This window comes from Rhinichthys klamathensis, unplaced genomic scaffold, assembly GCF_029890125.1.
Source record: "Rhinichthys klamathensis goyatoka isolate OS25496 unplaced genomic scaffold, OSU_Roscu_1.1 h1tg000107l_1, whole genome shotgun sequence".
In the NCBI taxonomy this organism is placed as follows: Eukaryota; Metazoa; Chordata; class Actinopteri; order Cypriniformes; family Leuciscidae; genus Rhinichthys; species Rhinichthys klamathensis.
The window spans coordinates 1436543-1451530 of record NW_026606645.1 but is presented as its reverse complement, the minus strand read 5'-3'; the positions used below and the strand labels follow the sequence as shown (position 1 = coordinate 1451530).

At 38.0% G+C, this 14988-nt stretch overlaps 1 protein-coding gene across 1 annotated transcript in view; it reads right to left on the bottom strand.

The window, feature by feature from the left end:
• slkb (STE20-like kinase b) overlaps window positions 1–14988 on the bottom strand; it is a 39121-nt gene that overhangs the window by 19175 nt on the left and 4958 nt on the right. Inside the window, exons 3-9 of the mRNA XM_056253570.1 lie at window positions 12743–12791; window positions 7682–7831; window positions 5254–5326; window positions 4983–5177; window positions 3240–3321; window positions 1623–1754; window positions 789–1478 (exon numbers count right to left, since the gene is read on the bottom strand). Of these exons, the coding sequence (XP_056109545.1) occupies window positions 789–1478; window positions 1623–1754; window positions 3240–3321; window positions 4983–5177; window positions 5254–5326; window positions 7682–7831; window positions 12743–12791 (1371 nt within the window). The remainder of the gene's footprint in view (window positions 1–788; window positions 1479–1622; window positions 1755–3239; window positions 3322–4982; window positions 5178–5253; window positions 5327–7681; window positions 7832–12742; window positions 12792–14988) is intronic.

Here is a 14988-nt window from a genome sequence, read left to right as displayed (position 1 = left end):
ATTTTAACACCAAACCTAAAGATACCAAGCCTAAAGGCATAGGGAGGGATCCATTTACAACCTGATTGGTCAGCTTTCATTACGTATATTTTGGGACAGAAATTGCCAAACATTCAAAACAATGCTGTGTTCTGGGATAAATGCGCGTAGCCGTAGCGTACATATAATGGTATTTTGACCAACTGAGAACAAGTGAAGAGCTTATCAAATGTGTAAAATGAGTCAAAACAGCGTCAGGAATCCCTCCGTCACACACACACACACAGATCTGCTGTGAGGAGACGCGGTTCTGACGCCTGTACTGATCTGTGATGGGCAGCATCGCGACTATGATGAGAAAAAACAGGTATTCTTGAGGATTCTGTCCTGTTTTGGTTGGTTAACATGTCTTTGGTCCGTGTTGCGTTCATATATCTTTCAAACCGCACCAGAGTTGGTTTGGAAGCGGATCGAGATCCATCTTTTCAGCGTCTCGCTCTGCTTGTTTGACGCACCAGGGTTCAAATGGTTCGCTTTAGTCCAACCAAACATGCCAAGTATGAACACACCCATAAAGACAAAAACCTGACAAATGTCTTGAAATAGAATATCTGAACAATGTTTTGAGGTGTGTAGCAATCACGTAATAATTGACTACGGGCTATTCAATTATTAGAAAGACACGTTGTTTCTATTATTCCTCTGAATTTAAATCAGAGACTAGTCTGACTCTACACTCATTGTGATCTTCTATTGTCTGGTATCTAGCGAGTATAAAGTAATGACAGCTTTGAGTAGGTGTTTCTCACCTGTTGAGAGATGGTTCCTGGCTCCTTGGACTTGCTAATAAAGCTGGAGATGGATAAGTTCAGGTCTATGCTGCTGCTGTCAGCTGTCGAACTTATTCCCGAGTCAGAGTCTTGCTTCTTCACATACCTAGGCTTCACCGGGCTTTCTTTCTCCACCATTGCAGGTTTCTCCTTTTCCTCAGCCTTCTCTACTTCTTTCACTGGAGATACTTCTTTCACTGGCTCAGCTTGTTTAGTGGGCTCAGTTGGAGTCTCTATTGAAGCCATGTCTGAAGCAGGCACTTCCTTTATGAGCTCACCGTTGCCCACCACCTCCTTTTTCTCCTCCAGTTTCTCTCCATCAGGTTTGGCTGGTTGCTCCACCCTCTGGACTATCGTGTCAGGAGGAGTCTCTGGTAAAACAACCTCTGCTTCTACAGCCTTTTCTTCAGCTTTAGGTTCTTGAGACTCTTCCACAGCTTGTTCCTTGGATCCAGGTACCGTTACATCCCGGATGTGGTTCTCATCCACCTTCAGAGGTTCTTCTTCCTTCTCTTTTCCAGCTGTAAGATTATCATCTGGTAGCTTAGGGGAAGCGACGTCCTCTATCTTTTCAGGAACAGACTCCAAGGTGGACGGCGACTGGGGAAGCTTCTCGTCTTCAGAGCTGCCGACGCTAGCGTCAGATGGTGCGCGCTTGTGTCCGCGAAGCTGAGGGTAAGGTCATTTGAAACAAGTTAATGGATGATGCAGCATAGATTCATTCTTTTGGCCAACATTCATCCAGACTTTTTTAGGTTTAATCTTTCTCTGAAAAGTGTTCTAAGTTTGTTGGCAGTCCTTATAATCTCTTACCAGGTTTCCTTCATGATCTTCTTCCTCCTCTTCCTCCTTCAGCTCCTCTACCTCCTCTGTGACCTCCGCCTTGGCCTCAGCGATGAGCTCCCGCAGGGGTCGGCTGTCAGTCACACTACTCACAAACGGGTGCTGCACAAATGAAGATGAACTATTACTGCAATATACATATTAAAATTACACATGCACATATTATTAAGATACTATTAATTTTGACATTCACAAAAGGCAGTCAGAATACTCTGTTCCAGATAAATTCTTGGAAAATGTAGCATTTTAAATCTGATGTTATTTGCAATTTCAGGAAAATAATAAATTAATAATACAATAAAAGAATAATTACACACACACACATATATATATACACATATATATATATACACACATATATATACACACATATGTATGTATATCTTATATGTAAAAAGTGTCTGTGTTATGTTAATGTCCCTCCCCCTAATATATTTTGAATTAACATATTTAAATTCTGGCCAATACCAATAAGCTGACAACCAATACATGGTTGATATTAAAATTGTACTAATACTGCACTATACTGACTAAATAAACTTAACAAATTATATTAAAAAAAAAGATATCAAACACTGCAAATGCCACAAGTGAAATAACATCATTATATTGTAAAGTATAAAAAATGGATATAAATGTGAGATTTGCTTATAAGAATAAATTGAACAGTATTATTAAATTATTAGTGTTTTCAAAGATCTTGAGAAACAAATTCAGTCAAGTGTGTAAAATAAAATAAAACAATGAGAAAATACATAAATAAATTTGTTTTGAAGGAATGAAGGAAGTACAATAAACAACAGCACGATTAAATTATTAGTTTTCAAAGATTAACTTAATAAAGGTAAAATATAAATATAAACATAAGTGGAAATGAGCCTGCACAACTAGATTTCCAATAAAAAAAAAAAAAAAAAAAAAAAATTCTAATACTGACTGATAACTGATATGGTACTGTCTGATATATTGTGCATCACGATTTGGCTTAGAGAAAATAAAGCATAATTTAGGACCTTTAAGATTTATTGCTTACATTGTACACAAAAATTGCTGTAAGCCAAATGTGCGACAGACAAGAGGAAAATGAGCACATCAATGGCCCATGAGGATGCCAGTCTCCAATTCTTACCTTTCTTGGCTTTGAAACCTGCTGTAGACAGTCAATGGCTGGTCTGAGAATGTGCAGCTTCTTTGATATGATCAACTTAATAGGAGGAAAACTTGAACTCTGTATTTTCAACCCCATATTGCCTCTTCAGAGAGCAGAATCTCTCCTGAAGTGTTTAGCACGTGTGCATATGTGCGCAGTCAGTGCTAGGCTGGCCTACTTAAAGCCTCGGAAACAAAATCTCCTTTGCTGACGTCAAAGGATGAAGGCTGGTGCAGAAAGTGCCTGACACAGACAAATGAATGAACAGCTGCTGATTCATGTGGCAAGAAAGACCCCTGGACCAGCTGGTGGCCGAGCAGCAGGAGGACGGCACACAAGGGCCTTTTGCAGCAATACTGCCTCAGCTTAGGGCCAGGTTCAGTGGATATGGCCTTAGATTATACGTGTTGAAATAAAGGTAGGAAAAGTCAATTCACCTGAAGAAGTTGTGCTGTGTTCCACCTGTTGTCCACGTTCTTATCCAGTGCGTGTTTCAGGAAGTCACTGAACTCGGGAGACCTGCAGACGGATGAAGAGATGGTCATTAAAACGTATTGGTAACCTATAAACCTGTTATATTGTGAACAAAAAGCAATAAGTAAATAAACAAATAAAAAATATATAATTATATTTGTTTACAAATCTAATTTCGGGTATTTAAGCATAAGGCATGATATAATATCATGAGAAAAAAAATCTGTTATGCATTTTCAATTGTCACTTTGAGATATACACATATACACAGACAACTGTTTTTTTTTTTCATTATATATTAAAAATACATTTTAAAATGAGTCTGTACCAAAAATATATATTTTTTGGAATTTTAATTTGTATATTCAATTGTGGATGCTTTCCCCTATTTTAACATTTAGATTATTTTTTGCCATAATTTAACGATCCCTTAAAGTTATTCTTTGTAAACATTAATAATTTAATATTCAATTTTAAACGAGATTTTCTTTCCAATCGTTTATTTAGATTATTTAGATTTACATTTAGATTAATTTTGCTGTTTTGCTGCTAAATAAACATTTATTATTATTATCAATGTTGAAAACAGTTGTGCAAATTTTTATTTTTTCAGGATTCTTTGATGATTAGAAAGATAAATAACATTATAATGTATTTACTGTCACTTTTGATCAATTTAAATGCATCCGTGCTGAATAAAAATCTCTTTCCAAAAATATTTTAATGACCAAACTTTTGAATGGTAGTGTATGATGTTACATTTTAGATTTCGATTTCAGATAAATGCTGTTCTTTTGAACTTTGTATTCATCAAAGAATCCTGAAAAAAAAATTTCAACATTGATAATAATAATAAATGTTTCTTGAGCAGCAAATCATAATATTAGAATGATTTCTGAAGGATCATGTGACACTGAAAACTGGAGTAATGATGCTGAAAATTCAGCTTTGGAATAAATTACATTTTACAGTATATTCAAATAGAAATCAGTTATTTTAAACGGTAAAAATATTTCACAATATTACTGTTTTTGCTGTATTTTGGATCAAATAAATGCAGCCTTGGTGAGCAGAAGACTTCTTTTAAAAACATAAAAAATCTTGCCGATCTAAACCTTTTGAACGGTAGTGTATATACATTATACATATACACTACCGTTCAAAAGTTTGGGGTCAGTGAGAATTTTATTTTTATTTTTTGGAGGAAAGAAATCAATACTTTTATTTATCAAGGACAGTAAAGACATTTATAATGTTACAAAAGATTCTATTTCAAACAAATGCTGTTCTTTTGAACTTCCTATTCATCAAAGAATCCTAAAAAAAAAAAAAAAAAACTGTACAACTGACAGACCAACAACTGTTTCAACATTGATAATAATAATAAATGTTTCTTGAGCATCAAATCCTCATATTACACTGATTTGTGAAGGATCATTTGACACTGAAGACACTGACACTGGTGATGCTAAAAAATTCAGCTTTGATCACAGGAATAAATTACACTTTACTATATATTCACACAGAAAACAGCTGATTTACACTGGAATAATATTTAATACTATAACTGATTTTAGTTGTATTTTTAATCAAATAAGCGCAGCCATGGTTAGCAGAAGAGAATTCTTTTAAAAGTATTTAAAATCGTACCGACCCCAAGCTTTTGAATGGTAGTGTATACATATACAAATCACATTGTTTTGTACCATTTTGAAGGCTGCAGGAGAGTAGGAGGGTCAGCTTTGGCGATCTTGAGCAGGACTCTCATCGGGTTCATCTCGTGGTTGGGCGGTTCGATCTGCGCCAGCTCGATCAGAGTGACTCCTAGAGACCAAATATCGGCCTTATAGTCATACGGCCTGTCCTTAGACGTCTCGCACATCACAACCTCTGGAGCCATCCTGAATGAAAGAGACTGTCAGCAATGCCAATGTGTGCAAGTACAAGTGGTTTCATTTTTTTGAAACTCTAACTTGCCAGTAAGGGGTTCCAATGAAAGAGTCTCTTCGCTGGACCGTCTTTGTGTTCTTGGCAGACACTCCAAAGTCCGCTGAAAGATACAGAAAATTTTCTTTTTGGGAAAGGTTCTGCATAAAAAAGATCTTTCTTCACAATAAATGCCACTTGCTTTGATATTTTGTGATCGAATGCCATGAAATTCAGTGGCTTAAAGGGATAGTTGACTTTGAAATTAATTTTTGGTATGTTTTAGCTTACCTCAAGGGCATCCAAGATGTAGGTGTCTTTGTTTCCGCAGTAGTTTAAATTTTGATATTTTTAGGTCAAACCGTTCTTGTCTGTCAGTCATATAATGCAGGTCTATGGTCACCACCTCAAAGAGCATGACCAGAGAAGTCCAAATTAAACATGATTTAATGACTCGTAAATGTAAGTGCACATTGATGGCCTAAGACACGAAACGAGCGGTTTGTGTGAGAAAACGAACAGTATTTATATCGTTTTTACCTCTTGTAACCACAGCCACGTCCAAGTGATCTGAGGGCGCGGGCGCTTCGGGCTGCGCAAGCACCGGAAGTGATCTAAATATGGTTGTGAAAAAAATTCAACGTTGTCTGTTGATATATCGAAACCGTCTTCCATTGCGATTTCTGGTTATCTAAATATGTTTAGATCTTCACAGTGAAAGGTAACACTTCCGAAATCTCTGTGTAAACAATGAGTGACGTACACGCGCGAGAGATCACTTCCGGCGCTTTCGCAGACCGAAGCGCCCACGCTCTCAGATCACTTGGACGTGGCTGTGGTTACAAGAGGTAAAAACGATATAAATACTGTTCGTTTTCTCACACAAACCGCTTGTTTCGTGTCTTAGGCCATCAATGTGTACTTACATTTACGAGTCATTAAATCATGTTTAATTTGGACTTCTCTGTGCATGCTCTTTGAGGTGGTGACCATAGACCTGCATTATATGACTGACAGACAAGAACGGCTTGACCTAAAAATATCAAAATTGAAACTACTGCGGAAACAAAGACACCTACATCTTGGATGCCCTTGAGGTAAGCTAAAACATACCAAAAATGTATTTCAAAGTGAACTATCCCTTTAAGCGTCCATATAGTTTTATACACCATCACAGAATCATTTACATCTGGTCAATGATGTAATGTTTCTACAAGCTGCGGTTTAGCCTGACATGTAAATGACCCTCCTCAGCTCCTCTCTGTCTCTTTACCATGTTATTACGTAACTGTGAATCTGCTCATCAGCACATGGCATCTGAAATCTCCTGCTGCACTGGATTATATGCAGCCGATCGGCAACAAAAAACTAAAAACACTCCACCGTTACTCTGATAATAAATTCAAGATTACACAGCATGGTCCCCGTGGGTCCTTAAAAAGTCTTGAATTCCGTTTTATTAAATTTAAATCCATAAAAAGTCTTAAATATCTTGTTATAAGAAATGTTTAAAAACGCGTCGCTGTCGCGCGCTTTACAGGATCGCAGTTTCAAGGCTGTTTGCACTCAGTGAACACCGCACATTTGTACCAAGGGATTACTTAATTATGACAATGTTTATCTTCTGGAGTAAAAATTGTCATAATTCAGCTGCTTTGTACACAGGGTTCACCGGGGTAACCACTGATCCATAAGCACCAGAGAGAGTCAGAGAGTGAGTTTGCATTTTCAATCAGCCCATTTTCTGTTTTTGTTGAAATGATATATATATATATACAAAACTTATTCAGACACCAGATATAATGTTTGATATTGTTTTACTAGTGGGTGCAGGACAGTCATTCATGTAAGTGAGGATAGCAAAATAAAGTAAACTGTGACATATTATACCCTAAAATCCTTCATACAGTGACCACCAGTAAAATTTATAACAATTTGGGACCAAAAATTATTCAGACACTTTGACCTGACCGGTTTTTTTTTTTTTCTTTAATTGCTAATGCGACCATTTTACACCACAGACTGAACAACATGAAGCATTGCCTGGTAATTGGTTAACCTAAATTGATATTATCTAATTGTGTACTTAAATTTAACAGCTGACAGCTATTCAACCAAACTCATTTGTGAGACAGTCTAACAGAAGGATGGCCAAAACCAGTGAAATATCAACTGATTTGATAACTCTGAGTTCTTGTCATATTTTATTACCATTTAGCGGATAAACTGTGATAATGTGAAAAATGTTGCAGGTGTCTGAATACATTTTGGTTTGACTGTATATAAATATTTTAAATACATTTATATTTCATTTATAAATTTGACATTTTAAAAAACTTTTGTTTTTACAGTCATTTTACAATTTAGGATGTTCCCATAGACACTGCTCTACCCTGTCCATATGGTATTCATTTCATTTGAGAAGGTCTTAAAAAAAGGGTCATAAAAATCCTCTGAACCCTCTCCCACATCCACTCACCCAGTTTGACGTCTCCGTCCAGTGTGAGCAGGATGTTTCCAGCCTTCAGGTCTCTGTGGATGACCTTGTTTTCATGCAGATACACTAGAGCATCCAGAGTCTGTTTACAAACCACCCTGATCTGCGGCTCCGTCAGAGGCCTTTCCAACTCTACACACATATGAAGAGGGAAATGCTTACATTCACAAACACACTCATGTCATTTATAGAGAACCAGCTAATTTCACCTGTTACATTAATATCTCCAGCTTTCTAACATCTGAGTTTTGAGTTGTGTAAAATGAGTTAACTACTTTCTCATATAAGCAGATTCTTGCAACAAATTCAAAATGGCTCAGAATCAGTCTGATGAGTCCTATGCTGAATGAACACACTGAATCAGAGTGGTTACTGAACTACTAATTTCTTTTCAAGTCGGTTTCAGTCGCAATGAAGCAAATTGTGTGTGCTGTAAGTTCGTGAAACTCAAATCAGTGTCCTTATTGATTGAATTTGTGATCTAAGTTCTGTTGTCACGTTTTTCCTGCGCTAAACATGGAGCGAGAAGCAATCACATTGAGTGAACTGCCTCAGGAATTACTATGCAATATCTGGATTAAACATGCATTTATATTGAGTAATTTTATATAGTGGCCCATAGGGCTGGGATAAACGATTATATTTTAAACGATTAATCTAGCGATTATTTTTTCGATGCATCGATTAATCTAACGATTCATTTTTCCAGTCCGATTCGATTTCGATTCGGTTATCGATTATCTCCCCATTAATTGACTAATAGCAATTTATACATGTTGATTTACATATCTGAATGAAAAAACATGAATTCCTTAAAGGAGTAGTTCACTTTTGAAAAAACTTTTGCTGATAATTTACTCACCCCCATGTCATCCAAGATGCCTATGTCTTTCTTTCTTCAGTCGAAAAGAAATTACGGTTTTTGATGAAAACATTCCAGGATTTTTCTCCATATAATGGACTTAAATGGGAACCATACGGTCCAAGGTCCAAAATACAGTTAATAACAGTTTCAGATGCAGCTTAAAATGTCTTTAAACGACACCAGACGATGAATAAGGGTCTTATCATGCGAAACGATCGCTCATTTAAAAAATAAATAACAACGTTTAAGTTTTATAAGCTCACATGCTCGCCTTTCTCTGTTCTGTATGACTCTCCTGTTCGAACTCGTTCATCAAAATGAACAAATCTTTTTTCGAGTCATTTGATTCATTTAACGACCGAAATGAACGAATTGACTCGGAAAAAGATTTGTTCATTTTGATGAAAAAGTGAACTACTCCTTTAACATTGCAATATATGTTTATTGCTCTTAAAATTCCAAAATAAAAGACTATACAAGTGCAAATTAGTCAGAGGTAGCATTCAATAAAACTTTGAAGCCTTGAAAACACATAGGCCTAGCTTACTGAAAAAAGTGCATCTTGTAATTCTTCTTTAAGATGAAAATAATAACTTGATGTCTAGCATTCAATAAAAAAAAATTATATAAATATTTTTGAGTCTTCATTTTCTTTTCTGACATACATACCCTACTCCAGTTCTTGTTAAAACACACCAGACATGCAAATTATGTGCATTTTCTGCACTTTTTGGGTTAAATCATATTTATTCTGTCCATCAAAAGTGTGCTTTCACTTTAATTGAGCGTGAGCAGCAGCAAAGACTCTGCGCCGAAACCCGCGCTTCACTGTTGCTGACGCGCTGCTCCTGCTCCCGGTGTGAATGCACTCATTGATTAACATGCACGCCGGGGGAAAAAACCCCCCGCAATCAGACATCCCAAGTCTCCCGGTAGTTCCGGGAGGCGATCTTTTTTTTCACAGGATGGTTGGGGAAGACTCATGAATATTCATTAGGGAACTCATCCCTGATTGGTCTGATGACCTACCCCTAACCCCGCCCCTAAACCTACCCGTCACTGGGGGTCTGATGACTTACCCCTAACCCCGCCCCTAAACCTACCCGTCACTGGGGTTAAGACCAATCAGGGATGAGTTCCCTAATGAATATTCATGAGTCTTCCCCTACCATCCTGTGAAAAAAAATATCGCTTCCGGGAGTCCCCCGCATATTGATAGCGTCTCCCTGATGGCCGCAAATTAGTTCAAATCTCCCAGAATCTAGAGCGCGCATGTGAGACAGAACATACTGCGCGCATGGCAGAGAGAGACCTTGCGTGTCTCTCGCTCTCTCCCTCTAGATGTGCGTGCGCTATGTATGTTATGCGCGCAGTATAGTCAACAATCCAGTCAGCTACTACTCTCCGGTGCCGCCATCTTTGTTTTGGGTCTGACGAATCGACGCGCATATTTTGCGTCGACGTATTTTTTGCGTCGACTTCATCGATGACGTCGACGCGTTGTCCCAGCCCTAGTGGCCCATTTTTTTTTTCTAAAATGAAAAAAGCTTCATAGTTCAGGCTGAAAATCTGCAATGTTTATGGCTGTAAAAAAAAAAAAACTTTCAATGTGATAGGTCTACCATTCCTTAAAAAATTGACATATTAATGGCCATTATATATAAATGGCGTTTCAATAAAATGTGTATATTGTGATATACTGCACAAGCATTATCAACAAAATTTTTAAAGAATATTAATGTAGATTTTGGCTTACACTACTGTTCAATAGTTTGGTGTTTGAAAAAAAGTCCTTACCAATGCTGCATTTCTTTGATTAAAAATAGAGTAAAAACAGTACTATTGTGAAATATTTTTTCTAGTTGAATATACTTGAAAATGTGATTTATTCCTGAGATCAAAGCTGAATTTTCAGCATCATTCCTCCAGTCTTCAGTGTCACATGATCCTTCAGAAATCATTCTAATATGCAGATGCTCAAGAAACATTTCCATTTATAATCAGTGTTAAAAAACAGTTGTGCTGCCTAATATTTTTGTGGAAACCTTGATAAATTTTTTTTCAGGATTCTTCGATAAATAGAAAGTTCAAATAAAAATCTTTTGTAACGCAAGTGTCTTTACAGTCAATTTTATACAATTTAATGCATCCTTGCTTAAAAAAAAAATTATTAAATTGTTTTTTTTTTAAAGGTGCTATATGGAACTTTCCTTCTAAAATTAATCCTTTTTTTATTGCCTGTGTGTGAAGGGGTTGCAATCACACATTACAATGATCCACTTGTCGGGTTTTGTTATTACCTCTGAAGGCCAGTATTCCTATTTCTATGTGAAGTCTCCGGGTCGGATTTACCGCGAAATCCAACGGATGTGACGTGCATGCGCGGTCCCGAGCCTCTCTCCTTATATACAGTCTATTGTAGACGGTCAGGGAGTTACTCCGGTTAAAGGCGCACGTTTTTCGGCTTATATCTCAGTCAATCTTTGATCAATATTCCCAAGACTCTAGTCGTTCATAGTGCTGGACGGGGCCTTTCGAACGAGCCCACCCCCGAGGTCCAACTCGCCCGGCTCCCCGAGTTATAGCCGTTCGAAATCGGGGGTCCCAGCGAACGGCGATCCGGTAGGGGGCATCCCCGAGGCCCGCCACTCTAGCGTTCGGGCAAGGGTTCCCCTGGGACCTCCTCCCCCGAATTTAAGCTCTCTGGGTCTTTGTGTTCCAGAGATACGAGCGATTTTCTTCTGAGATCGTGACGTCACCGGCGTCCGCAATTTTGCAGCGCGCCCGATGGTTTTCTGCTAATATCTCCGCGAAAACACCACCAAAAACTATGGAACTTATATGGTTCTTTTCAGCTCGACTAGATGGTCCCAACGAGCTCGGTGCTCGCCGAATCCGTCTAGTATTCGCCGAGATATTTGCGTAATAGACGGTATTGTCTATGAGTTTGAGCACGAGCGCTCTTGTAAAATTTGGTTTATATCACCACTGGAAAATCTGAAATATCACCACTAGAGGCCGCTAAAAGTTACGTAGAGCACCTTTAAGTCTTAAGCCCCGTTCACACCGCCAGCGATTTTGTCGCTACATGTCGCTAGTCTCTGTACTGTGAAGTCGCTTGTGGGAGTTCGTAGTGCTGTCGCTCTAATGTTATTGGTTGACTGCACGCCTGGCCATATCTATACAAAATACCACCAGAAGTGATATATATACAACAATATCATTTTAATTTGACTAGGAATTAGGCTCAAAAGAAACAGTATGCTGTTGGGAGAGTGTTTTTATATTACCACAGCAGTGTTCAGTGGATTAAATCATTTACAAGATTAACGATCGATGAATCAACAAATTAAACTCACTCATTCCGTCATAAATTACTAAAACGTCATTGGAATTTGACAAATAATCAATTTTCTTGTCCCTAATAGTTAACATAATGCAGGGGAAACTGTAAAATGAACCGCAGCAGTGCTAAACTTGCATCACAAAATTACAACACTCGAACTTTAAATGTATGAATTAAACTCACTGAGACTGTCGACAGTTTCTTTTCCATTTCTCATTTTATTATATCCATGTATGTGGTTACAGTCAAATCATATAAACAGTGAAATCTCCCTCGAACTCCTCTGTCTTGCCTGCACTCGAGACGGTGACGTGAGCTCCACTGAAAGTCTACTTTCCTATTGGTTGTCGCTCGCGAAAATCGCTTCACATTTGCATAAAGTTGAAATTTCTCAACTTTTGTCGCTTGTCTCTTGTCGCTTGACACGCCCACATTCTGTCGCCAACGGTCGCTGTCGCTCGTGTCGCCGGATGTCGCCAGCGCTCCATTGAAATGAATGGGATCATGTCGCTTTGTCGCTGCGTGTCGCTGGCGGTGTGAACGGGGCTTTACTGACCCTAAACATTTGAACACTAGTATGTAAATGAAGACTCACCAGGCATAATGCTACAAAACACCTTTTTTTTTAAGAGACATTGTATAGATCTATATATTGTCGCTCATAACATGACCAATATTGATTTCCCCGTGAGAATAATCAAAGCACAGTTAAAGTTCACCTTCGCCTTTAAGAATGAAATGTGTTTGTGAGTAATGGAAAGCAACTGTCCGTCGTAAGTGACCTTTTCCTAATGCAGCCTTGCATGACAAATGCTTTGTGTGAACAACTCACCGAGCATGACCGCATCGACGGCCCCGCCGGCGCAGAACTCGATCAGGATCTGCACACACAAACATGGTGAACATGAAACTGGGTGAACTTTACAAAAACACAATCACACTGTTTTACAAAAGCAGCCATTGATTGGCATATACTGCCTTTATTTCTCAATGTTCAGTCAGGCACAATGGCGGCATTATGTTTCTGTAGACGAATCTGTTTATCCTATTGTTATAAACACACCTACATGAACCTGCAGGCACTGGTTTAAAAAAAACAAAAAACAGTCTGCGCTCATTCATAAAACCACTGTTCATTCAACTCACTCAAAACAATCTAGAACACTCATTCAGTTTTAGAGCAGAACTCCACAAACACAGTTGCACATCGATGGATAAAACCAGAATTACAGTACAACAACATCCAAACCAGGAAATACTGCCCACATTATTAACTTTACAAAACAATTCACTTGGCAGGACCGTGATTAGTCAACGGCGCTGCGTTGTAGGGCCATGATTGGTCAAGAAGTCTTTTCTAGCTCCTCAAAATGGTGACTGACATAAGAGGATCGAGCTAGAGAGGCCTGTATGAGCACGAGGAAGGATGAAGGCTTTCTACACATTAGCACAGTGTCGGAATTGAGTACTTTCTGTGCTAATAGGATTAGAGTTTCCGTGAACACCAGGCGGATGGAGGGGTCACGGCCGGGGCTAGTCATCTGGAGAGGGTGGACGTGTGTTGAAGAGACTGTTTACATAGTCAACACTGAACGACAATAGCGTTTCCTGTAGTCAGGAGTGCCGCCACAAATACTAGATTATATTTTAGGCGAGAGAACTTGAGAGACAAAAAGAGGTGCTGAAATTTAATACACCACTGTTTAAAATAAACTAAACTGATTTTTTTAGTTTGAATTATATTAATTATTTTATTCAGCAAGGATATTTTCTAAAGTGATCTAAAGTGACAGTAAAGACATTGATAATACATAATATTTCCATTTTAAATAAATGCTGTTCATTTGTACTTTCTATTCATCAAAGAATCCTAAAAAAAAAATCTAAAAAAAAAAATCACGGTTGCCACAAACATATGGCAATGTTTGCATCCAAAAAATATGGATATTTTTCCACACAACTGTTTTCAACATTGCTAATTCTAAGAAATATTTCCTGAGCACTTCTTCCATCAGAACTGGACTTGTGTACGGCCATTACCAGAAGCCTTTGAGTATAGTTTATGAAGTTATAAATATGGATATTTTTCCACACAAAAACCCATGGCTTCTCTTCAGAAGGCCTTTATTAACCCCCTGGAGACATATGGATTACTTTTTAGTTTTACCGTTTTTGAATCCATTCAGCCGATCTCCGGTTCTGGCGGTACCACTTTTAGCATAGCTTAGCATACATCATTGAAGTGGACAAGACCATTAGCATTTCTAAAAAAAAAAAAAATGACCAAAGAGTTTGGATATTTTTACTATTTAAAACTTGACTCTTCTGTAGTTACATCGTGCACTAACACCGACGGAAAATGTAAAGTTGCGATTTTCTAGGCTGATATGGCTAGGAACTGAAAATAGGCCACCTTCCGCCAACACAACAGAACTATTTTCAGGCGCTGCGTCATATCATTACGCCTGCTGCTCTCATGGTACGGCAGTAAAGTTTCTTGATTACTACGCAGGAATGAGAGTATAGTTCCTAGCCATATCAGCCTAGAAAATCGCAACTTTACATTTTCCGTCGGTCTTAGTGGACGATGTAACTACAGAAGAGTCAAGTTTTAAATAGGAAAAATATCTAAACTCTTTGGTCATTTTTTTTTTTTTAGAAATGCTAATGGTCTTGTCCACTTCAATGATGTATGCTAAGCTATGCTAAAAGTGGTACCGCCAGAACCGGAGATCGGCTGAATGGATTCAAAAACGGTAAAACTCAACAGTTTAACTCTGGGGGAGTTGTAAAATGAGCCTATTTCCACAAAAAAAAGTGGAGTATCCCTTTAAATGCTCGAGTTCTTAAAGCAGGACGGATTCTGATTGGCTGTCAATGTTTTTATTGTTCATCAGCTGAAAAAAAAAAATCATTCTGAAAGTGATTCCAATGATATTGTTTCTCTGTGCCGTTATTGTTATAGTTGTGGTGTGAACTCTGCTGTTCTTTTATATTCAGAAAGATTTTTAGAACTACATCTCTATCGTTATCGTCCTTGGTGTGAACAGGCCTTTAAAGTCTGAACCCTACGCTATT